Source organism: Hemicordylus capensis, chromosome 6 (assembly GCF_027244095.1).
Source record: "Hemicordylus capensis ecotype Gifberg chromosome 6, rHemCap1.1.pri, whole genome shotgun sequence".
In the NCBI taxonomy this organism is placed as follows: Eukaryota; Metazoa; Chordata; class Lepidosauria; order Squamata; family Cordylidae; genus Hemicordylus; species Hemicordylus capensis.
Genome location: NC_069662.1, coordinates 13,460,895 through 13,486,063, shown reverse-complemented (window position 1 = coordinate 13,486,063; position 25,169 = coordinate 13,460,895). Strand labels below are relative to the sequence as shown.

At 42.8% G+C, this 25,169-nt stretch overlaps 1 protein-coding gene across 1 annotated transcript; it reads left to right on the top strand.

The window, feature by feature from the left end:
- The first annotated feature begins 894 nt into the window (after positions 1-894).
- LOC128330897 (vomeronasal type-2 receptor 26-like) lies at positions 895-20,168 on the top strand. Its single transcript, XM_053264259.1, has 5 exons — positions 895-1,182; positions 5,302-6,159; positions 7,254-7,481; positions 14,840-14,966; positions 19,258-20,168. The coding sequence occupies exons 1-5, from the start codon at positions 895-897 to the stop codon at positions 20,166-20,168; spliced, it is 2,412 nt and encodes an 803-aa protein (XP_053120234.1).
- The last annotated feature ends 5,001 nt before the right edge of the window (positions 20,169-25,169 follow it).

Sequence of the window (25,169 nt, the reverse complement as noted above, 5' to 3'; positions counted from 1 at the left end):
TATTTTATAAGATGGTACCAAGGGGAAATCTTTACTGATCAAAGAAATGATCGGTCAATCTGAAGCTTTATGTCTTTGGTCCACAATTTAAATTCCTTCTTTGCTTGGACACACAGTTGCTCTGAGAGAAATATAATTCTGAGAAACCAAATCTCTGAAGTAAAAACATACATTGTAATACCAAGTTTTCTTTCTCTGGCATCAATTAGTTTGTGGTTGCAGGCAATATTGCTTTGCTAGGTATGACACCTTTCACTATCTGATCTGCTGTTTAACAGCTTTTCTATGAGAAAACCATGAGGCAGTGGAAGCAAATAATATGCCCAAGAAAAAATATGGTGAGGTCTGTTCAATTTCATTTTGTCCAATATGCCAACTATGTTTTCTGATACCACCTCCCAAAACCACCGCTTTGGTATTTCCATAATTAATTGCTAGTTTATTGATTTGGCAATATATCTCCAAATTGGCCAGTAGTCTGTGAAGTCCTATTTGTGTTTAAGAAAGAAGGACCATATCAGCAGCATATAATAGGTGATACCTACCACTGACTGTTGGAGAATTCTTTTTGGTCCTCCTTAAGTTGGATAATGTGAGGCTCTTCACTTTGACTCGGTTAGACTGCTCATCATATTAGGCAATGTTTTTCAATGGAGTCTCTTCATGCATTCAACTACCAGCCATAAAGTGTAGAGAACTCAAATGTCTGCAAAATCAAGAGATGCATATGCATGTGTGAATCATGGCTAATTCTTGAGGATTTTGCTTTTTTAAATTTCATTGTAATCACAATGCACCACAAAAGGTCTGACATATTTGCTGTCTATAGTTCTGTTGCAAGGCTTGGTGCTAGAACTGAGGGAAATGAAATGAACTTTTTTTCATTGCAGCGTAATGCCTAAAAACTACCAGCATGTCCTTGCCTTTGATTTTGCTATTCATGAGGTCAACAAGATTCATCATCTCCTACCCAACGTCACTCTGCAGTATGAGATCTATGACAATCTTTTCAATCCTTTCAGAACATATTGGTCACTACTAGACCTGCTCTTCACAGGGCAAGGGAATCCTCTCAATTACAACTGTGTCAGGAGGAAGAAGCTAATGGCCATTATTGGAGGGCTCACTTCCCAAAACTCTATCCAGATGGCCAACATCTTAAATATGTACAAGATCCCTCAGGTATTTGTGTCCCTGGATATGAATATGAGGGTCTTAATCCTCTAATTTTTAAATTCTATTTTTATGTCTCTGATTGAGCCCTTGTATTGCTAACCTTTTAAATGGTTTATTTTATTGTTTTAAATTTGTTGTAAAATGCTTTAGAGCCATAATAGAGAAGATGGAAAATAAATTGTTTATTTACATAAATTTGTTGATTTACATTCAGAAAACTCAAGGTAGTAATGCCCCTCTAAGATCTTACCAATATACCCCTCCAAATGTATAATGTTAAAAGAGTTCTGGTTTAAATACCAGGCAGAAATTAGTGTTCCACTTTTTGTGTGTGCACCAAAGGTGTTCCTCCATCTTCCCAATGCAAGTTCTGCTACACCACACTTGCACAATTGCTGAAACTGTGCAAGAGAGTTGTGAAATTTCATAGCCATTTTGAAGCTGTGCATCAAATAAATCCGGTATCAGATCCTGGAATCAGTTTGGAATCTGGATATCAGATTGGAATTATCCAAGCACCTTCTGAAATAATGAAAAAATATGGTCGGGAGTCAGAAGACAATGAGACTGCTCTCACAACCCAGTGAATCTGGGCTAAGGGAGGCTAGCCCCATTTCGCCTGGTTGTGTGCTGCAACGGGAGCTGTGCTGCTCCTGGCAGCAAGACTCCCTAAATGCCCCTCCCCTTAAATGAGGTTAGTGGAGTGAGTGCTCCGCTACCCCCATTTATTGGATCATGTGTTTCTGCGGTGTGACTCATGAGGAGACCCCCAACCAAGAGGCTACAAAAAGCATCCCAGAATGCCCCGCACACTCACGTGGGGCATTCTGAAAATTACGGGGACTGAGAGCCCCCCAATCCCTGATGCCCCAACTTGCTCCATGATTGTTGGGGCGGACCAGCTGGTTAGGGGCTGTGCCCACAATATCAAGGGGTACAGGAGCCAGGGAAATCCTCCAGCCAAACCCATTGGTTGAATGGGTGATGGTTGACGAGGCATTGTTTTTTCCTTGCCCCACCCCTTTTTTCATGGGCACAGCACCTAAAAATCAGGTCTGCAGATGGCTTTGGGTGAAAGTGTTCTAAGCCATTTTTGACCTGCTTTTAAAGGAGGTGCAGCCCAGAGTTGGGGTCAAAAAACTGGCCCCTGATATTTTGAAGGAGTCTAAAGACCTGAAACCTGCACAAACCTGGACAGATTGGGCCCCATCAGATCTGATCTCGACATTTTGGTTGGTGCGCAGGCCTATTGATTTCATGGTGTGATCATGCAACTCCCTTGGAAGACACAGCAGCTTCCCTGGAATACAATGTGGGACACTGCGCAGTATGTGAACCTCTATCTTCAACTCACAGTTAAGGTGGTATTGTAATGAAAGGGCCACAGCTTACCCTAGCACATCTTTTTGCATGTTCCACTGCAGCCCCAACACTGAATAGTAAAGTAGTTTATAACTGAATAATAAGTGGCTTCTCTGTCACTCAATCATTCCACTTAGAACGCTCCACACACAAAATATAAGTTTCTCTGTATTATAATAATGGCTAGCAGATCAAACACCATGTATTGCACTGGCAAGATAGATGATGAGATATTTCTACATTCTACCATTATAAGCCCAGTATATCTAATTGATCATCCTACAACGATCATCTAAGGATATGGGTTGCAATTTTCAGGGATTGAACTCTCAAGTTGACTTTTGATATATTGGGACTTTTTATTCTTAGTGGAGCTTCAGAGGACGATTAGCCAGCAGAATATTCCCATTGGGCAGTCAGCAGGCCCTCACTGATTGACTCGACCTTTAATACCTCTGTTGGATAAATTTAAAATAGACAGTCGCTTGGAAAGTGATCATCTCCCTAATGCCCTTTATTTGAGAGTCTTTGACTGACATACTATGGGATCCCTTGATATTGATCTGAGGCAAACCAATGAATCTCACCCCAGGCGTCTTAAATGGTCTCCTCAGCTGGATGAATGTTTCTCTAAACATTTAAACTATGAACTCAGCATGCAGATTCGTGCCAGGATAATAGATAGTATAGATAATGATACCTTGCTGAAAAATTTTAATAGTTTAATATGGTCTTTTAATCTGATTTTAACTTCAACGAATCTGATAAATACTAAGCCCCATGCTAGATCTTCCCAAGTGTGGTTTGATCACATGGCAATGATTGATCTTCTTAATTCTTATAACTTATAAAGGTGTAACTCTAAGCAGCTTTACTTTCAGGAACTAATTGAGAGGAAAAAAATCTTATAAAAATTTGTTTGCAAGGGGGGGGGAAGGGACGCTAATAGACTAAATTGGCAGTGGCTTATTTTTGCAGCTCAGGGGAAACATTCATCTATGTTTTTGGTTTTTAGTAACATCCCATCCTATTTTAGACCTTCTCCACCATCTTTTCTTATTTCTGCTGGTGAATGGATTAATAATTTCCAAACTATATATGCTAGGAAGGGAACCTCTAGCATAGGACACCCCTGTGATTTTTAATGATTTGCTGAAGATCTTTTCAATTTTTGCATTTATCCCATAGGGAATAATGGGAATTTGAGGAACCCCCAGCTGCCCCCCCCCCGCCCAGGAACAAAAGTGGGTTTGGGTGCAAGGCAGGTATTGTCTCAACTCCCCGCAGGCAACCCAATGTTTGTAGGGTTTATAGTCCCTGACCCCGCAGGAATTTTTTAGTGAGTGCCCTGTCTTAACAGTCTATCTCTAGGAGAGTGGATTCTATGGTTTGTATATAGTATTATGAAAAGCTTCTCATAGGGAATCATTGAGAGATCTCATACAACAACCAAGAATCCAATTTCGGGATTCTTGGCTGCTTGCTGTATGGGCTCAATATCTACTCTCCTAGAGATAGAATGTTATTCCACCTCTGATCTTTTTTTCCATGTAAAAATGTATATGTCAACCTTTTGTGCTTTAAGTACAAAATAAAAAACGTCAGTTGGGGGGGGGAAGAAGAGAGAGACCACTCACTAAAAAAACCCCATAAAGCCTACAAACTTGGGGCTGCATGGGGAGAATTGTGGCACAACCTGCCTTGCACCAAAACACTCTTTGGGGTGCCCTGGCACCCCCCAAAGGGAGAGCAAATGGGGCTCGCCCATATCCCCATTGTTCCCTATGGGAGAAATCTATTTTTCACATTTTGCTTTACTGTTCCCTTTACAGGGACTCTCGTCAATGTTTTATTGCTCTGCTATTGGTCAATTATCCAGGGCATACAGACATATTTTATGTTAATTACTTGCTTTCTGATCAGAAGAAGGAGATAATGACTAATGTCACAAAGTTCTGTGTGGTGGCTGGCAAAGTTAGGCATCAGATAGTAGAACAGCTCCTGTAATTTGGGATTTATATGTTATGCTGAGACATTATACCAAACTACTGTAGGCACTGTTGATTCTTATTTGTACATATGTTTTGAATTCTGCTCTTTGACCATAAATAAACTTGACTTGACTCTAATTGACCATAACATCTAAACCATTTGTCCAATCTGACTGAATGTTAGCAACCATCAACTAGGTGATAAGTGACACAATCTTTCCAAAACTGGTGTAGACCTGATGTAAAGTGGTGAAGATATAAAAGTGTAAAAATTGAGGGTGCATAATGGAAGCATAATTCACTTATTTATCTCAACTCCCCAAATAGATATGTTTTGTTCTTCTGAGAGAAGAAAATTCCTCATTGCCAGAGGCAGCCAGGCAATTTCCCCAACGTTCTTCTTTTGAATTGTTATGCAGTGAAATGCAGTTCAACACAGCATACAAAGTCAGAAGGAGTTTGAACCTGGCAGTCTTTCCTTCTTCCTCCATTTAGATTGAGAACAGCATGACTAAGGCAAACTGTGGGTGCATGCAGTCCTATTTCTAAAGCCCACATAATATAAAAGGCTGTACAGACTCTTTACAGTTTATACGGTGCTGAATTTAGGACTGACACGTTAACTTGCAATTACATGCTTTTCAGAGCATGAATGAAAATGGAAAGCATCTTTGCTTTCATCTTAAACTGAAGATTTCTGGCTTAATAAATTTCATTCTGCTCAGGAACAAATGGATGCAATTTCCAATGTACTGATTTCTTTTCCTGTTAGCTCAGTTATGGATCTTTTGACCCTCTGCTGAGTGATAAAACTAGGTTCCCTTTTTTCTTCCGGATGGTTTCAAATGAAAACGCTCAACATGAAGGGATTGTTCGACTACTGAAACATTTTGGATGGAATTGGATTGGCCTTTTTATATCAGATGATGATAGTGGGGAAACATTTCTTCAAACTCTGAGACCAAGACTCTTCCAGAACAATATCTGCCTTGCTTTGAAACAAGTGATTCCAACAGTGAGAAGTTATTCATTAAACAAGGACTATGGCAGAAGCCTGGGAAGGATAGCTTCTACTATATGGCTGGAGAAAAAATTAAATGTGATTCTAGTCTATGGGGACAGTGAGTCTATGAAGGGTTTAAAAATAATTATAGAGGAATATGAATTTCACCAGACCCTTCCACTAGAGAGGGTTTGGATCATAACGGCTCAGTGGGATGTTACAGCTATTTATGTTCAAAGAAGACTCCCAGCAATATCCCTCAATGGCACCTTGTCATTCACACTGCACACAAATGTGGTTCCAGGATTTCAGGACTTTCTTGAGAACGTAAATCCATATCAGTCTAAGATGTACTTCATTCATCAGTTCTGGGTCATGACATTTTCCTGCTCACTCCCATTATATGGCTTTTATTCACAAAACAAGCAAAACTGCAGTGGGGATGAGAAACTGGGGAGCCTCCCTGGAACGATGTTTGAAATAGGCATGTTGGGCCTGAGTTATAATATCTACAATGCCGTTTATGCTGTGGCACATGCGCTCCATGCTATGATTTCATCAAAAGCTAAACATAAAACATTGGCAAATGGACAGAGACATTACCTTCAGAAACTTCAGCCGTGGCAGGTAAGTTACAGCTGTCAGCTCCTCTCAGTAGCAGATCAACAGTTATGGTATTAGTGAGGCTATCCCCACAATCACTGGAAAGCGGGCTAAAGGAGCATAGCCCGCTTTCCACTGATCGTTGGAACCACTTGTGTGCCGCGGCGGCATGCTGAGACACACAAGTAGACCCCTGACCGGGAGACTACAAGCAGCCTCTCGGTCTTGAGGGTCCCCCCCACCAAATGCCCCATGCACATGTGCGGGGCATGCTGGGACTCCCACAGGCTAAGTGGCCCCTGATCACCGCAGCCCCCACCGGCTTTCTGCCTGCTGCTTCCTTAGGGCCTTGCGGGGACAGACTGACCAGCCAACCAAAGCTTTCTCTTCTTCAGTAGGTGGCTGAACCAGAAAACCCTGCCCAGTCCTCTGGATTGGTCCTTTGGATTTGAACTTCCTGGGCTTTTTTCCTTTTTTAGAAAAGGCCCACCCTCCCAGCAGTCATTCTAGTGAGGTCTAGTCCTCCCTCAAAACCTTCCCATTACTCCACCCAGATCCTTTGTACCACTGTGGCAGCCAGTTGAACTATACCAGGCTTATCAGAGCATGAAGTTCTCAGGTCCTGCCCTGACCCTGCTCAGCCAAGTTCTTCATTGCATCCTTGCAGCTTAGGAAAGATTTAAAGGCTTCCTTTCTGAGCTTAGACTTGACCTCAGTTTCAAGGTCATCTTGGTCCTGGTGCATTGAATTTACTGATCCTTGTTGCAACTCAGCTTAACCTTAGGCTTTGGCTCTGACTTTCAGTTCTTTGTATGCATGGCTTGTTACCCAGCTTTGGTCTCTGATCAATTTCTTTAGCTAATCTTCCTCTATTAGTTTTTTCTGTCATACATCTGATTCCTTTTAAGATGCTTCCATTTTCTTTTCTTCCACATGTTTTTCTGCACCCTGTTTTCTAATGTCCCTAGACGTACACGCCGCGTACCTCCTCCTTCACTCTCCCACCCTTTGCCTTTTCCACTTCCTTGATCGCAAACAACTTCAATATGTGTCATATTTCATGATAATCAAAGTGGGGGAAATGTCCCCAGTTAGTTTTTCTCTCTCTTCCCATCTAGCTTCATGCTTTTCTGAGCAACCTCCATTTCAACAATAGTGCTGGGGAAGAAATATATTTTGATGAGAATGGGGACCTGGCAGGCGGATATGATATCATCAACTTGGTCATATATCCCAATGAAACCTTCAAGAGGGTTCGAGTAGGAAGGATGGACTTGCAGGAACCTGCAGGTGAAGAGTTTACCATTAATGGAAGTGCCATTGTGTGGAATCACAAATTTAAGCAGGTATGATTTTTTAAGAAACTGAAATAAAAGGCTCTGTTGGGAAGGCAAAACGGAGATATTCCTACTAAAGGCTATGATTCTCCTCCCGCTCATAAGCCATAAAGACCACGTTGAACAAACCTGTAGAACAAACAGTGCCTTGAATGAGGAGCACTGATTTGCTAATCTATATGAAATATTCTCCTTCCTTTAGATCACGGGTAGGCAACCTTGGCTCTCCAGCTGTTATTGAACTACAACTCCCATCATCCCTATCCCAGCCACAATTTGGGAGTTGTAGTTCAACAACAGCTGGTGAACCCAAATTTCCTTAGAGTATGGCTGCTGTGAAAATGAGATTGCATCTTATGTCTCTGCCTACCACTCATGCCTGTGATGTCTCAGAGCATTGGGTGTCTTTGCATTGTTGTACCATTTGGATTCTGTACACATGTATAAAATACAGTGTTGGTAACTGAAATCAATTTGCATCAATTTACCACCAACCTTTAGGAAGAGCCTGTGTGATCCAGAATTAAGCTGAACAGATTGTAGAGACAGAGGCCACTTACACACATATCGTGAAACTGGAGTACGCTCGTTAATTTTTCTAACCATGAATCACATCATAGACATTCACCCAACTGTGGCCTGGCAACCTCAAAATTCAGAGCAGGAAGCCCCTCCCTCTTCTTGGTCTGCTGATGCCATAACCCGACAAGCCCCATAGTGCTTGCATCACCAGAATGTGGGTAAGGCATCAGCATATCACTATAGCAGCTGCCATTGGCCACAATCTTAAAGAGGGTGTGCTGTGTGTGATCACGTCTGTTTCAGAATGATCTGCCTGCCCTCGGCAGGGAGAGGGCATTTAAATCCCTTTAAATGCCATGCCATGCCATGCCATGCCATGCATGCCCTTCTTCAGAACCCGATTGCACCATTGCACCCTAAGGGCCCCGAAACAAAACTGTCTCACACAAGCACAATTTTGGGCATTGTGTGTATCTTGCGGAGCACTATTTCTCTGTTACTCAGGAAAGTGAAGGGAACAGGATGACTTCCTAGGAGGAGATATGTGTATGAGAGAGCGCAAAAGATCCTGGGGTCTAGTGCTCAGAGGCACAACCCAGCAGAGTTCCTCTCTGACATTGAGACATGAGACAGTGCAAAGTTCTTCACTTCCAACAGACTGCATGCTCATGAGTTGAGCTAACCCAAGAAAGGTGGCCGTGCTCAGAGGCACAACCCAGCAGAGTCTTCCTAGGCATGCATATATGCTGAGAGTAAAAGAAACCTGTGTTGAAAATTCTCTGTGGTGAGAGAATCCCTTTCTCATTATAGCAGAGTGCACAGAGGCACAACACAGCGGTAGTTTAGTTAGGCATGCGTGTTTGCTGAGAGTAAAGTAACTTGGAGCCAATTCATAGTTTCAAATCAATATAAAAGGCATTTATTAAGGAACTCCATTCTAGATAGGAAAGTGAGGAGTTAGGATCTCTAATCTATCTATCTAGCTGGATGCAGATGGATTCTGCATCCTCCTGCACATATGGTGCAGGGAGAGAGGCTTGCCATGTTGCAAGGTAGGCGGGCTGGTAGGAAGAGAGAGAGAGGAAGGAAGTCCCTGAGATTAGCAATCTACACATCAAAGGGATAGCATCAAAGCAGTGAAGAAGTGATGACAAATGTCTTGACCCTCTAGCCCTCTGGCTTACTAGTCTGTCCTCCACTGTCTGAGGCAAAGAGACAGCGCAAAGTCCTTTAACTTTCCAACACCCCCTCTCGATGTCTCGTGACTCAGCTCACAAGATTCATCTTCTCTCTCAGCTTTTCAAAGCAGGGTCTTGGTAGTGGCTTAGTGAGTATGTCTGCAAGCATTTCATTTGTCGGGCAGTAGATCAGCTTGATTAGTCCGTCCTTCTGCAGACTTCTCACTACATGGTACTTTGGTACTCCTCTTTACATCTTCTTGTCTGGAGAGTTGAATGCAGCTTTGGTTGTCTTCATACACTGGTATGGGCTGTGGTACCTCTGTACCTAGGTCCTTCAGTAGTTGACACAGCCATTGTATCTCGTGACAGCCCTGTGCAGCTGATACATATTCCGCTTCAGTGGTTGATGATGCTACAAGTCTTGCTTTCTGCTTGACCAGCTTATGGCTCCATCTCCATAGAAAATTATGTAACCGCTGGTGGATTTCCTTTCTGTTATATCTCCATCCCAGTCTGCATCTACATATGCTTCTAGTTTGGGTTGACTGTTAGCTGGCAGCTTGAGCTTAAAGTGTGCAGTACCCTTTAGGTACCTAACAAGTCTTTTAATTGCATTCCAGTCCTTGACTGTTGGTGATGCAGTCTTTCTGCAAAGTAAGCCAACTGCTGTACTAATATTTGGCCTAGTGAGTGTACTAATGTATAAAAGCTTACCCAATGCTTCACGCTATCTATGGTTGTCAGATAGTGGCTCAGTTTGATCTTCTTGCTTTATGTAGTTCACTTCCATTGGAGTTGGTGTAGGATTCGCATTTTCCAGTCTGAGCAGGTTTATCAGGTCTTTAATTTTCTGTTCTTGGCTGATGAGGAAACTTCCATCTTTCTCTCTTTGTACTTGAATGCCCAAGTAGTGTTCAATGTTGCCAAGTCGCTTGACTTCCACATCTCTGTTCAGATGATGCATTATTTCCTTGCTGTCATCTGGATTTTCATAGGCAAGAATCAAATCATCAGCATACGCCAAAATGTAAGTCCACTTGCCACCTATGCATCTCGTGTATAGACAGGGATCTGCGTTGCTTCTTTTGAAGTTTGCTTGAAGCAGCATATCATTTAGTTTTATATTCCATGCTCTGGCAGCTTGTTTTAAACCGTAAATGCTCTTTTGCAGTTTGCATACATAGTCCTCTTTGCCTTTCTCTAAAAAACCTGGTGGTTGTTGCATGTAAATGTCCTCTTCTAGTTCACCATGCAAGAATGCAGTTTTCACATCTAGGTGTTCAACATGCATTCCTTTGCTAGCAGCAATACTTAACAGAGTCCTTACTGTGGTATGTTTAACCACTGGTGCAAAGGTTTCATCATAATCTTCTCCACATTTCTGTGAATATCCTTTTGCTACTAATCTGGCTTTGTAGCACTGAATCTCACCATCAGCATTATGCTTGAGTTTGAAAACCCATTTGCAGCCTATAACTTTCCTTCCTTGTGGTAATTTCCTTCCTTGTGGTAATTTCCTTCCTTGTGGTTGAGTCGAGGTTCTGTTTTTCTGTAGAGCCTCAAGCTCTTCAATTGCAGCTTGTCTCCACTTCTGGGCTTCTGGTTGTGGTAGCTGGGATATTTCCTCCCATTATGAAGGTTCTGGTTGTTCCACCGTTCTTGCGAGGTAGGACAGTCTCGGAGCTGGAACACCTCTGTTTGAGCACGTCGATCACCTCACCTCACCCTCTGTGGTCTCTCTCATTACCTCAGGTGCGTCTGGTGGATCGCTGGGGGTCTCTGTGTCGAGTGTGGTTGGATCTGGATCTGCTGTCTCCTCCTCCTCAATTCCTCTGAGATCAGGAAGCATGATCCAGTCATCAGGGTGCTTGGTCTGGTTGCTTGCTTTGGTGTAGGCCCCCTCTGAAGGTGTAGCTCTTTCATTCTCATCAAAATACACCATTCTGCTTATGGTTATCCTGTTGGTGTCAGGATCCAGAATTCTGTAGCCTTTGGATTGTGCTGAGTAGCCTACAAAAATCCCTTTTGTGGCCCTAGCCCCTAACTTAGTCCTTTTTTCCTTTGGGATGTATGAGTAAGCCATGCTTCCAAAGACACGCAGGTGTGTCATAGACGGCTTATGACCATGCCAAAGTTCATATGGTGTTGTTCCTATAGGCTTTGTGTGCATTCTGTTTTGTATGTATGTAGCAGTCATGATGCCTTCTCCCCAGAATTTCTGTGGGAGGTGTGCGCCAGCAAGCATGCATCTTACCATGTCCAGTAGAGTTCTGTTCTTTCTTTCTGAGATTCCATTTTGGGACGGGCAGTAAGGTATCATGGTTTGATGCATGATTCCATGCTCTCTCAGGAACTGCTGTGTGGCGTTGGACATATATTCTCCTCCATTGTCTGTGCGTAGGATCTTTGGCTTCCAGCCAAATTTGTTGCTTGCCATTGCCACACATCCTTTTAATTTCTCCAACATTTGCGATTTTTCCTTTAGTAGAAATACACACGTGTATCGTGAGAAATCATCTGTTATGGTTAGAAAATATTTTTGATTACCTATGGTTGCTGGTAGTGGTCCAGATATATCGCTGTGGATCAGTTCCAAGGGTCTTCCGGTCTTCCTTTCACTCTGCTTTGGGAATGGCTTGTTTACTGCTTTGAACTCAAGACAACAAACACAGTTAGTTACAATGTCACATGGTACAAAATCAATGCCATTAGCTAATCCCTTTTCCTTCATGGTCTGGATTGACTCATGACTCCTGTGTCCTAGCCTTCTATGCCACAGTTGCGAGCAGTTTTCATGCAGGCATGACTTAGCAAGGTTCACTTCATTAGGCCTGTATACCTCAGGTCTTTCTCTGTCTGTAGATTCCACACAATAAAGACCTTTGAATTCAGAGCCTACAAGGCAAATTTCTCCATTCTGGGTAACAACACATTGTCCATTTTTAATATACAGTTCACAGCCTTGTTGCTCTAGCTTGGATATAGAAATCAAGGAGCTTGAGAAGTCAGGGATATACAAAACATCTTTAAGAAAAAATGGTTTAACCGGTCCATCCAGCAATTTGCAATACAAAATTCCTCCGCCTTTCTTCTTGGCTTTAATTGTAGTATTATTGCCCAAATAAACAGTCTCTTCAGGAATATCAAACAGTTCAGTATAGAAAGCCAGATTATGCGAAATATGCACAGACGAACCAGAATCCAAAATAAACTTTTCATCGCTTTGCATTAAGTAAACATTATAATTCCGATTCACATTTCTTTCTGTATAAAAATGATTCACATTCTCCTTTGTCTGATTCTTGGGACAGTTCGCCACCTTGTGGCCAAATTCGTTACATAGAAAACATCTAAAGGCATTAGTCCCGGTTGGCCTCATTTTAGCAGTCTCTCTGCTGGCGGTCATGTGACCGCTCTCTCTGGGCTGAGTTTCTTTGGCGGCAAAGTAACCAGATCTCTTTGTATGAAAATGTGGGGGCCCCATGCGGTTTCCTCTTGCAGTGTTCCCTCCCCACCTTGGGTTTTGCCTGGAATGATCAACTGTTGCTTTAAGAGCAAAGTTACTTGCCAGTTCACTTTCATAGCGTGAATTCAAAATTCTCCTCCTGCTTGCTTCTGAGGACAACGTTTCCACAGCTTTCTCAAAGCTTAGATTGGTGTGGGTTTCCAATTGGCCAATTAAACTGCTATAGCTGGGGGGCATGCTTAAAAACAGAGCTTCCAGCTTCTGACTCTCTGAAAATTGTTCCCGTGGCTCTTTAAATTGAAAAAAGAAATCTTCCAAAATTCCCACAAAAGTAGAAAAACAGTCCCCATCTTTATATTGGAGAGCTTGCATTTTCTTTCTCAAGTTAAAGGTGTATGCCCACCCTTTTTTCATATGCAAGGAATCTAGCTTGCTCAGCATTTCCTTTGAGGTTCCAAGAATACATATAGCATAAAGGAGATTTCTACTCACAGAAGCGGCGATCCAAGCTCCAGCTTTCGCATCCTTGATAAGCCAATTGTGTCTGGCAGTCTTCTCAGCAGATGTGGTTCCTTCTGGGGGGGGGTTCTCTTCAGTACCTTTTGCTTTCAGTGCAATCCTCAATCGAGTCTTCCATTCCAAATAGTTGTCTGCATTCAGGATAGTCAGCCTGAGTTTTCCTTCTAGGTAAGTAGCCATCCTCACCGGCTCCAAAAGGCAGTTGCTGTAGATTAGCAAAGTGTCCACGCTAGATCTCACTGGATCTCCTGGAACAAAGCTAACTCTCTAGTTGCAGCACACGCAGCTCAAAATACTGGGTCCCCATAACCTGTTGGAAATTCTCTGTGGTGAGAAAATCCCTTTCTCATTAAAGCAGAGTGCACAGAGGCACAACACAGCGGTAGTTTAGTTAGGCATGCGTGTTTGCTGAGAGTAACTTGGAGCCAATTCATAGTTTCAAATCAATATAAAAGGCATTTATTAAGGAACTCCATTCTAGATAGGAAAGTGAGGAGTTAGGATCTCTAATCTATCTATCTAGCTGGATGCAGATGGATTCTGCATCCTCTCTGCAGATATGGTGCAGGGAGAGAGGCTTGCCATGTTGCAAGGTAGGCGGGCCGGTAGGAAGAGAGAGAGAGGAAGGAAGTCCCTGAGATTAGCAATCTACACATCAAAGGGATAGCATCAGAGCAGTGGAGAAGTGATGGCAAATGTCTTGACCCTCTAGCCCTCTGGCTTACTAGTCTGTCCTCCACTGTCTGAGGCAAAGAGACAGCGCAAAGTCCTTTAACTTCCAACAACCTGGAGCCAGTTCATAGTTTCAAATCAATATAAGGAGTCTTTATTATTGAACTCCATTCTAGATAGTAAAGTGGAGAAATAGGATCTTTAATCTATCTATCTAGCTGGATACAGAGGGATTCTGCATCTTTGCACACATGGTGCAGGGAGAGAGTAGTGTGAGTGTTGCAAGGGAAAAGAAAGGGAAAGAGGAAGAGGAAGTGGCAGGCAGGCAGGAAGTAATTCCCTGAGAGTAGCAATCTACATATCAAGGGATAGTGTCAGAGCAGTAGAGAAGAGATGACCAATGTCTTGACCTCTCTAGCCCTCTGACTCACTAGTCTGTCCCTCTCTGTCATTGAGACATGAGACAGCGCAAAGTTCTTCACTTCCAACAAACTGCATGCTCATGAGTTGAGCTAACACAAGAAATGTGGCCGTACTTGTGTTGGGCCTCCACAATCTCAGGTTAGCAATCGAACTTTTGCATAGCTACCCACTCCTCCTCAGGGAAGCTTTTCACACACCCAAAGGAGATTTTAACTCTGTGCAGACTGGAAAAACACTGGGTGTGGGGACAATTCTTTACTCTCATTCAAAGTTCCTGGTTTCATACTGGCATGGCGCCTTATGCATATCTGCTGCTGTGGGGTATTGTGGAAAATGGGAGCCCAAATTTCCAGCAACCTTGGGAGAGCAGGGTCACCATTCCAGGCACAAAGGTTGGCATGTTCAATTGGCTGGATGGGTGCCATGTTAGGACTAACCCTTCTCTGCACCCCACCCTTGCTCTCCATATCAGTGGACAGAGAAGTAGTTACCACTTTTTAGACTGCTCCATCACTTCTAGTCTCATCTAGAGAATCACAGAAGTGTGGAGATATCAGAACATTCTTCCCTGTGCTTCCTCTTAGATTCTGCCCCATTCCAGGTGTGTTGAGAGCTGCCATCTTGGATTCAGCAGGATTGCCCAGCAGGGGAAACAGATTTGTTGCTATGATTGCAATCGGTGTCCTGAAGGGAGGATTTCAATGCAGATTGGTAAGTACATTATGTACGTTATTGTGGAGGAACGAGGCCTAGACCTCTTGGGTTTCTGTAAATAAGCCCCTGTATTGTATAGTGTATTAATATTCCAAAAACGTTTCTCATAGATAAGCCCTGATAAAATGAATTGTGTTAAAACCTCTTAAAATACTGTTGGGCCATAGAAACTGTATATATGGGGAGTGTTTTGAGAGGGAAGTTAGTGAAGTCAACAGATTCCTCAGAGAGAGTCCTGAGAGACAGAGTCCTGGAAGGAGAAGTCAAGGGAGTCTGCTTGAGCAAGTCAGAGGTGGAGGTTGCAGGAGAAAGAAGAGAGTCTGGAAGTCTGCTAGAGTGAATCCAGTGAATCCATGCAGAGTGTGAGCAGGCAGCAAGTAGAAGAGAATCCTTCTAGCTGAAATCATGGGAAGAAAAGGAAGAGCCTGGCTGGATTGAGCCCCAGACCTGTGCCGTAATCAGAACAAAGAGTCTGCCCAGCAAGCCTGAAACTGACAAGTAAGAAAGTAGAAGAGGACTCTGAGTAGGGACCAGTATAGAGCCAGATAGTGATTATGTTTCTCCAGCTTTTTATTTTCCCTGACTTGCTCTGTAAGTAATTGTTTTGAGTTTGTATTTTTTTCTTTGAAAAAATGTTTTAATTGAACTTCCCCCCCCCTTAAAAGTAAAGTTTCTTGTTTTTAAGGAAAAAAAAATACAAGCATGTTGATTTGTCTCCACCCCACACCTATAAGCCTTTCCACACTACTGAGTTCTTTGTTTAGGGGTTGTTTGTCTGTTTTTTGTGGTAATTTTTGATAAATGTGAAGGGATATTGTAATGGACCCAGCCGTACCAAACGTCCACTTGGTGGCAGTGGTAAAAAGGTTAGAAGGAATAGAGGGCTGTTCCTCCACAGTTATATAGTCGGGAAAATAATCTCATTCTCTCACTCTTATGATTCCAAGCACCGTTTTTGACTACATATATGATCTTCCTATGTGAGCACCACTGTTGACCACTGTATTCCTTTAAGGTGTACACTACCTTGAGGGTTTTAATGATAGGTGGTATATGAATACACATTGATTGATTGATTGATTGATTGATTGATTGATTAAGTGCCATCAAGTTGGTGTCAACTCGTAGTGACCACATAGATAGATTCTCTCCAGGCTGATCCATTTCAACTTGGTCTTTATGGTCTTTCAGTGGTGCATTCATTGGTATTCTAATCAAGTCCATCCACTTTGCTGCTGGTTGTTCTCTTCTTCTCTTTCCTTCCACTTTTCCCAGCACTAGGGACTTTGCAAGGGAGCTGGATCTTCCCAAAATGTGTCAGAAGTATGATAGTTTGAGCCTGGTCATTTGAGCCTCTAGTGAAAATTCTGGATTGATCTGTTCTATAATCCATTTGTTTGTTTTCCTGGCTGTCCACGGTATCCTCAAAAGTCTTCTCCAGCACCAAAGTTCAAAAGCATCAATGCTTTTTCTATCTTGCTTCTTCAAAGTTCAGCTTTTGCATCCATAGAGTGTTACTGGGAAACCCATGGTCCAAATGAATATAATCCTTGTAGGTGTAGGCAGGTCATCGCATCTAAATATCATTTCCAAGGCCTCCATTGCAACCCTAACAAGTGCTAGTCTGCGGCGTATTACTTGACTGCAGGATCCTTTACTGTTGATGGTTCATCCTAAAAAGCAGAAGCTATCCACCACTTCAATGTCTTCATTGTCAATTCTGAGGCTGGTTGCTGTACCCATTGCCATTAGTTTAGTCTTCTTTACATTTAGTCGTAGTCCCATTTTTTCACTGTGCTCCTTGACTTATTACTAGAGCTTGATGATCCGCATTCTCAGCTATTAGATAGGTGTCATCAGCATAGCGCAGGTTATTGATGTTTCTTCCTCCAACTTTAAAGCCACATTCATCCTCTTCCAATCCAGCTTCTCTCAGTATATGTTCAGCATATATATTGAATAAAGAAGGAGGAATTATACAGTCTTTTCTTACTCCTTTGCCGATCTGGAACCAATCTGTTTCACCATGTTCCTCCTGGACTGAGTCTTCCTCTCCTCTGTATAGGTTTCTCATGAGAACTATAAGGTGTTCTGGGATGCCCATTTTCTTAAGGATATTCCACAACTTGACATGATCGACGCAATCGAAGGCTTTTCTGTAGTCAGTAAAGCACTCATTGACTTCTTTTTGGTATTATTTGGCTTTCTCAATTATCCAGCGTGCATCAGCAATGATTTTTCTTGTTCCTTGGCCTTTTCTGAAACTAGCTTGAACATCCAGCATTTCCCTTTCCACATAGGGTTCTAATCTGCATTGCATGGTTTGCGCAATCTGTTAAGTCTCCTTTCTTTGGTATGGGTATGTACATTCACCTCTTCCATTCTGTTGGCCACTGTGTCGTTCTCCAAATTTGCTTGCATAGTTTGTTTAGTCTTGACTGATTCTTCTTCTGTTGCCTGCCATATTTCTGTAGCTATTCCATCAATTCCTGTAGCCTTCCGACTTGGTAATGACTGGAGTGCTGATCTTACTTCATCTTCACGTACTAGAGGTTCTTGCAAGTAGAGAATATCTTCTAGAGCGTCTTGGTGTTGACGTCCCCACTGTACAGATTTTCAGTATACTCCTTCCATCTCTGTTTGATCTTCTCTGGATCACTTACTATCTGTCCTTTGGCATCCCTTAACATACCAATTTGAGGTTGGAACCTCCCTCTGAGTTCAGAGATCTTTTGGAAAACTTTCCTTGTTTCTCTGTTTCTATTTCCATCCTCAAGGTCTTTATAGATGTCATTGTAGTACTGCTCATTGTCTCTTCTAACAGTTTTCTGAAATTCCCTATTAAGTTCCTTCCTGAGGTCTTTATCTTTGGCTTCTCTCCTCTTCTTGGCAATTTCCACCATCTGTTCTGACATCCATTTTGCTTTCTTCTATTTCTTGGTCTTTGGCAATCTCTTTTCACATTCTTCCTTAACTTCTTTGATTTCATTCCACAGTTCCTCAGGTTCCATATCAATGAGGTTCAGGACTTCAAAGTGGTTCCTGATATTCTCCTTGAAAATGGTGGGTACATTCTCAAGATCATCTCGTGGAAGCTGGATAGCTTTGTTTTTCCGCAATAGCTTGACTTGGAACTTGCATATGAGTAGTTTGTGATCTGTTCCACAATCAACTCCAGGCCACGTCTTTGCTGTTATAACGGAGCTCTTTCACCTCCTTGCACCAATAATGTAATCAATTTGATTACTATGTACTCCATCTGGTGATGTCCATGTGTATAGGCACTGCTTTGGTTGTTTGAAGAATGTGTTAGCAATGAAGAGATCATTGGCTTGGCAGAAACTAAGAAGTCATTCGTCTACTTTGTTTCTGTTTCCTAGGCCATATAGTCCCACTGTGTTTTCCTCCTCACCTTTTCCAGCTTTGGCATTCCAGTCTCCAACCACCAGTCTCACATCTTGCTTGCATGTTCTGTCAATTTCAGACTGCGCTTGAGCATAAAAGTTATGAACTTCCTCTTCTTCTTTAGCTGGGCAGCTGGGATGACCTTTGCACTTTGGGTGACCGTACTGGGTGTATACCTCCCAGCATTCTTCGCTCATCCCTTCCAGGAACACCCCCCCCGCCACAATGTGGCAGCATAGCAGGACTTGAGGGGGATGAATACACATACAACAAGTAAAATAAACTAACATATCTCTGCTTGATCTCAAGTAACCAACCGAAATCCTGAGGGCTATGTTCAGCCTTATTTTTTGGTCTAAATTGAGGTTTTCTTTCTCCTTCTACAATAGTCAGGTCTGCCTTCTGTAGCATTAACTACAAAATAACACCCAAGACAGAGAGAGTCTTTATCCAAAACATATAGTCATTTTTTTTTAAAAAAAAGAATGTATATCCATTTTTTAAAGAATATGTATGCTGACTTATGATACAGTTTTTCACAAGGGAGCAGACAAATTTTTGAAAGCTGCAATTTAAAAAAGCAATAGGAAAAGAAAGCTATTATGTCCCTAATGGCAATGGTTAGCAGTGAATACCAACAATCAACTGCTTTCTATACTTAATAATTGGCGCAATGACATAGAGAGTAGGGATGTGCAAACCGGCTTGAGATCGAACCAGTTTGCCATTGAACCTGGCCTGTTTGATGGCTAGCTCTTGAACCAAACAGGGCCCGGCTTGGTTCAGTTTGGCTCGACTTCGAAACCTAATAGAGAGTTCCTAGTTCAACCATATTTGTACCTCTTGTATCAAAGTTTTTTGTTTCTTGGCTTGTACCTTTCAGATGCAGACCACTGTGAGACATGCCCAGAAGATCAGTATCCAAATGAGAAACATGATCAATGCATCCACAAAAGTTATACATACATATCTTATGAAGAACCGCTAGGAGCAGTTTTGATTGCCTTTGCTCTTTTCTTTTCACTATCTACAGCTGTAGTGATAAGGATCTTCATTCAGCACCGGAATACTCCTATTGTCAAAGCCAACAACTGGAGCATCACCTGTACCCTGCTCTTCTTTCTGCTGCTTTGCTTTCTGTGCTCCTTTCTGTTCATTGGCTGGCCTGGGAAGGTGACTTGTCTTCTGCGGCAAACGGTGTTTGGCATTACTTTCTCCACTGCCATATCTTGTGTTTTGGGCAAAACCATCATTGTGGTTCTGGCCTTCATGGCAAGAAAGCCAGGAAACAGAATGAGGAAATGGGTGGGGAAGAGGCTGGCAGGATCAGTCGTCGCTTTCTGCTCATTTATTCAAACTGTCATCTGTGTTGTGTGGCTGGCAATTTCACCCCCCTTTCCAGAGTTGGACATGTACTCCCAAATGGGTGAGATTATAGTACAGTGTAATGAAGGCTCAGATATCATGTTCTATATGGTCCTGGGCTACATGGGGTTCCTGGCCACCATCAGTTTCACTGTGGCCTTCCTTGCCAGAAAGTTGCCTGATACCTTTAATGAAGCCAAGCTGATCACTTTCAGCATGTTGTTGTTTTGTAGTGTTTGGGTGTCCTTTGTCCCAAGCTACCTTAGCACAAAGGGGCGAAGCATGGTTGCTGTGGAGATCTTCTCTATCCTGACCTCTGGTGCTGGATTGTTAGGCTGCATCTTCCTCCCCAAATGTTACATTATTATACTGAGGCCTGATCTGAACTCTAGAGAGCAGATAGTAACAAAAAACATACCTCACCTATAACTCTTTAGGTGTTTCTGTACTCGGGTAATTTCCCTCTCTTCATGGTATTCCATATTAGTGAGGGAAGATAGTATATTGACATGTAACAAGGGAGGATAATGTTGGGCCTCTACAATGTGGGTTGTAGACAAAAAGAAATATGACTAAGATTAACAATAGAAGAGGTGCTAATGCTTTTCTAATGCAAATGCCTTAGTTAATGCTAAAGTCAAGGCTCCAGTTTCCTTACCAATCACTCAAATGGTTGCTGTGCATGCTCAGTGGACAGCTGAAGAGTGGAGGCAGGGCAGTCTACCTTGGGCTGCACAGTTAAGGAAGCCACCACCATGCAAGTGGATGGAGACACTGTCAAGTTTGGGTGGGGGGGATGCCTGAACATGGGCTGCCTGTGCCCTGCCTACTAGGGATGTGCATGGGACCGCGACGGGGCAGTTTGAAGGTGGCGGGGGTCTCCCTTTAGGTGTGGGAGGAAGGCACACGTACTCCTCCTGCCGCTTTCCCCCCACCGGCACTGGTTTTCTTAAGGCCCATCGGAGTGGCAGCATACCTCCCTGCTGCGCCATTGCCCTCATCTTCTGGATATGACTCGAAGCTGATGACATGCCTGCACCTCAGCAACTTCCAGTCATATCTGGAAGACGAAGGCAACAGGGTGGCAGAGAGGTATGCTGCCGCCCTGATGGGCTGTTAAAAAAACTGACACCGGCAGGGGGAATGCGGCGGGAGGCGTAAGTGCGCTTTGCCCCCGACTCCTAAAGGGAGACCCCCCACACACTGCATTTGAATCGGCAGACCCGCCATTTCTGTGCACATCCCTATGCCCTACACCACTGCTACCAACTTTCTTTATCTCCTGTGGCCACCCCCCAAAAGTCCCTTCTGCGCCCTCTCTGCCTACCCCTTGTTAAGTAGCAATGCCTCCTTGGAATCTGTCCTTCCCCACATCTCATCGCTCCCTATCCTGTTTGAATGTCTGATTCACCACTATGGAATAAATACACCTTTCTCCATAGAAACAGAGCTGCAGCTCATTCAGAAATGCCCTGATTTGTCTATTCCCACCTGTATACCCAATTGCACTCTGATGTTTTGCTTTGTTATCCACTCATCTGTCTTTCCAGTCTCTTCTCCCCAGTCACTCTATCCCTCTGTTGGTTTGCTCCTCCCTTCAGAAATGCCTGTTGTAGGATTTTCATTCCATGTAGTCTCTACGATTGTTCGCCATTTTAACATTTTAAGCATTCTAACATTTTTTAACATTTGTTTCTCGGTAGACTATCTAGGAACTTCACATCCCAGAACTCAATGGTTTTTTCTAATGCATTTCAATGGTTCTGCTTGAATGTACTATTGTATCTCACTAATTCTGCCATGGAATATATTTCTTTCACTAATTTCCCTACATAATTTTTATTTTGCTAATTCCCTAATTGAGGTGTACTGTATACTTTCATTCCCTTTTAATAAATTTGAATTTCACTGTTCTCTGGAAGCTTGTTTTCTCCCTTTTGTTTATTGGTTCCATGTCCACTGCAGAGTGATAGCCCTGACAGAAATGGCCCCAAGTCAGATGTGTGTGTTTTGCACAAGTGTTGTAGCTGAGGTTTCTTCCATAATACAGTTCTGGATTATTAAAGACAGCATGGTTACTGAACATGAACAAAGGCTGAACATGAACAAAGGTTCTGCACTATGTCTGAATCCACCCATAATATTTGTTACAAAATCTGGTAGATTTTTTGTTGACATTAAATCCATTTATATGCTACATTTCCCCCCCTAGAACCTAGAATTATATTTATTCCTTTATTTGTTTATTTTCTGGTGGAGGTCTCTCATATATAATAGTCAATCAACCCTGCTTGGACCATTTTGCGGGATGACCATGCTGATGAATGCAAGGATACCCCATGGAAGTGGAAGAAGGGAAATGTACTGTCTGATATTGAAAAAGATAAATCAAATTGGCTATGGACCTGGACTCACACATTCATTGGACTCATGAACTAGAGGCCCCTATCTACATGTTCCCCTTTCTTCTTACTCAGAAAGTAAGGCTCAGTACCAAACATGCACTAGGGTCCCCAAAGATTTAATTGAATACTGTCATTGCCTGGTGAAGAGCAAATATTGGCTATGATGGAGTATTTCCCTCCCTTGGTTATATAGGGACCTGAGGACTTTAGGGAAAGTGTCATTCTACCCTGTAATGATCAAAATTACTATTATTGAGTTCTTCTTCTTTTGGAAGCCCTATGGCTAGCTAGAGGTCATTTAATAATATGATCCGTTAATGTCAACTTAGTAGCTCTCACTAGGCTACACTCACTCAGTGTATAAAGATTTTAAAGACCATTAGGGCCAATAGGTGCCCCAGAACCCAAGAGAAGTTAACACGAATCAGGGAAGACTCTGGTAAATGGGATTTCTGTGTTGGTAGTTTTCTCTAGCTTTTCAAAAGACAGACACTGGTCTCAATTGCACCGAAAGATGTGTAGGTGACAATCCAGGTGTACAGCTAAGGTGAGATTTAAAATTTGCCAATGTTCAGAATGGTTTTATTACTGCCATTCCTCCTATATCTGCTGGCTATTTTCAGCAGCAGGAACAGCAGGCAAAGGTGTCTTTCAAGGTTCAGCACAATTCCAAGAGAATTTCCAGAGAAAATATTATCATTGGGGAATTTGTATCCCTCTTATACGGTGATGTGCTTTTATCAGACTTTACAGTTGCACCAGACAGTTCCACAAGAGGAGGGTAAGTAGTGTCCCTTTGTTTTAAAGGCTGTATTGGGTCTTTTGGATATCTGGTTTAAATTATTCTAGTGGAGATCCATATCAACGGCAACTACTGATATGCATCATATGGAGGCTGCAGCATCTAGCCATGATATGTTGGTGTGAATGGACCACTGCAATATCAAAGTCCATATCTAATATATAGCTGTGATATATCTAATGTAACAGTCTGACCTTTGATAATTTGCACACCAAATTTCCTGGGTTTGATCTTTGGCATCTCCAGGGCAGGGCTGGGAAACTCCTCTGCCAATCCAGAGTCACTGCCAGTCCTTTAAAGAATAGTAACGTAGGTAGACCAATGGCCTGGCACATATAAGACAACTTTGTACATTTGCAAGCCCATATATTATACCAAGCACAATGCTTTCCAATAGGGTCTATTCACCATCTGCAGCACGAATGTAGGAAAATCAAGATACAAATGGCTATGTGAATGAACACGATTTCTAGGATTCTAGATTGTTAACATCAACAACAAATATTTATATACCACTTATTAACAAAAATCTCCAAAGCAGTTTACATACAGAAATAATAAATAAATAAGATGGATTTAGAGGAGCCCCTGGTGGCACAGAGGAGCCCCTGGTGGCCCAGTGGTAAAACTGCCGCCCTGTAACCAGAAGGTTACAAGTTCGATCCGGACCAGGGGCTCAAGGTTGACTCAGCCTTCCACCCTCCGAGGTCAGTAAAATGAGTACCCAGAAATGTTGGGGGCAATATGCTAAATCATTGTAAACCGCTTAGAGAGCTCCGGCTATAGAGCGGTATATAAATGTAAGTGCTATTGCTATTGCTATTTAGATAGACCCAACCATCAAAAATCAAAGAGCCCAAGGGAGCCAGATCTAGTTGACACTTGGTCAAGAGTAGACTAGTCAAGACACTTGGTCAAGGGAAGCCCCCAGAAGGCTTCCCTTCCCAAGGAAGCCTTCTGGGCCACCCAGAAATCTCCACAGCTCTTAGGGACATATTTTCAGGTGGCATAGAGGGATTTTGGGGAAGGGGAGTATGTCCAAAATTGCTGCTTCTCTTCTGCACTGGTGCAGTTGGTTAGGAAGTTCATTTAGATGGTTCTCTTGCTGCACCACTGCATCCTTGCTCTGTATGTCAGCCACTTTCCCCAGTCTTTGGGCAAAATTATTGTGATTGTCAGCGCTCTGGGGATAGGGCTTGTGCTAATGCCATAGGCATCCAGCTGTGTATGCAGGTTAATTGGTACAGAGAGCATCTCATTCAGTTCTGTCATAATGCTCCCCCTCTCCCCTGCCAAGCTGTCACTATGCTGGTGTGTGGTGGAAGGGGTGGTGTGGGTTGCATCTCGACAGACAATTGATAAGACAATTGATATTGTTCCTCCCCAATTGTTCTTTCCTATGAATGGCTCTACTCCTGCTTCCCCTTAGAGGAGGCTGTCTTTGAAGCTCCATTAGAGACAGAACTTCTGTAAGAAAAATCAGACACTAATAGAAATCTTCTTTACAGGAATAGTCATTAGTTTAATTACATCCTTCTAGAGATGTGCACAAATTGAAAATTGCAATTTGTTTTGTGGTCAAATCAGAACAAGCTGTTTTGTTTTGACCACAAATGTGGCCATCTCGAAACCAAGTCAATTGGATTCGGACTTGATTTTGAAAAATCAAATCTGAATTGATTCAACCTGTATGGGGTGTGTGGAGAGGAGAGCCTCTGAATTAATTTATTTTTTTTTAAAGAAGCAGGTTGCCCCAAAAGTAAATAATAAATAACTGCAGAGCCTGCAGTGGGGACTGTGACCCCCAAACAGCAGGCCACCAAACCCCTGTATCCACTAGCCACTCCTGCGACCTGCCCTGATCTTTTAAAAAAAAGTGTTCTCCTCCTCTGGAGGGAGCAGAGACATTGGGCTGGCAATGGCTGCTAGCATGGCAGTGGGGAGGTGATGATCAGACCTGCCATCCCTTCTGACCAATGCAGAGTTAGCAGCGGGTGGCCTGGCCGGCTCTAGTTCTCCCACTGACCAACCCCGCCGGGCTAGCATCCTTTAAATGGCCTCTGCAGAGACCCAGGGAGGCCATTTAATGGAGTAGTCCGGTGTTCTTTTAACTAGAACACTAGTGCTTTTGCACTAAAGCACCGGTGTTCTAGCAAAGAAACAATGGGCTACCCTGATGGGGATTCATTACTACTGAATTGATTCACACATCTCCACATCTTT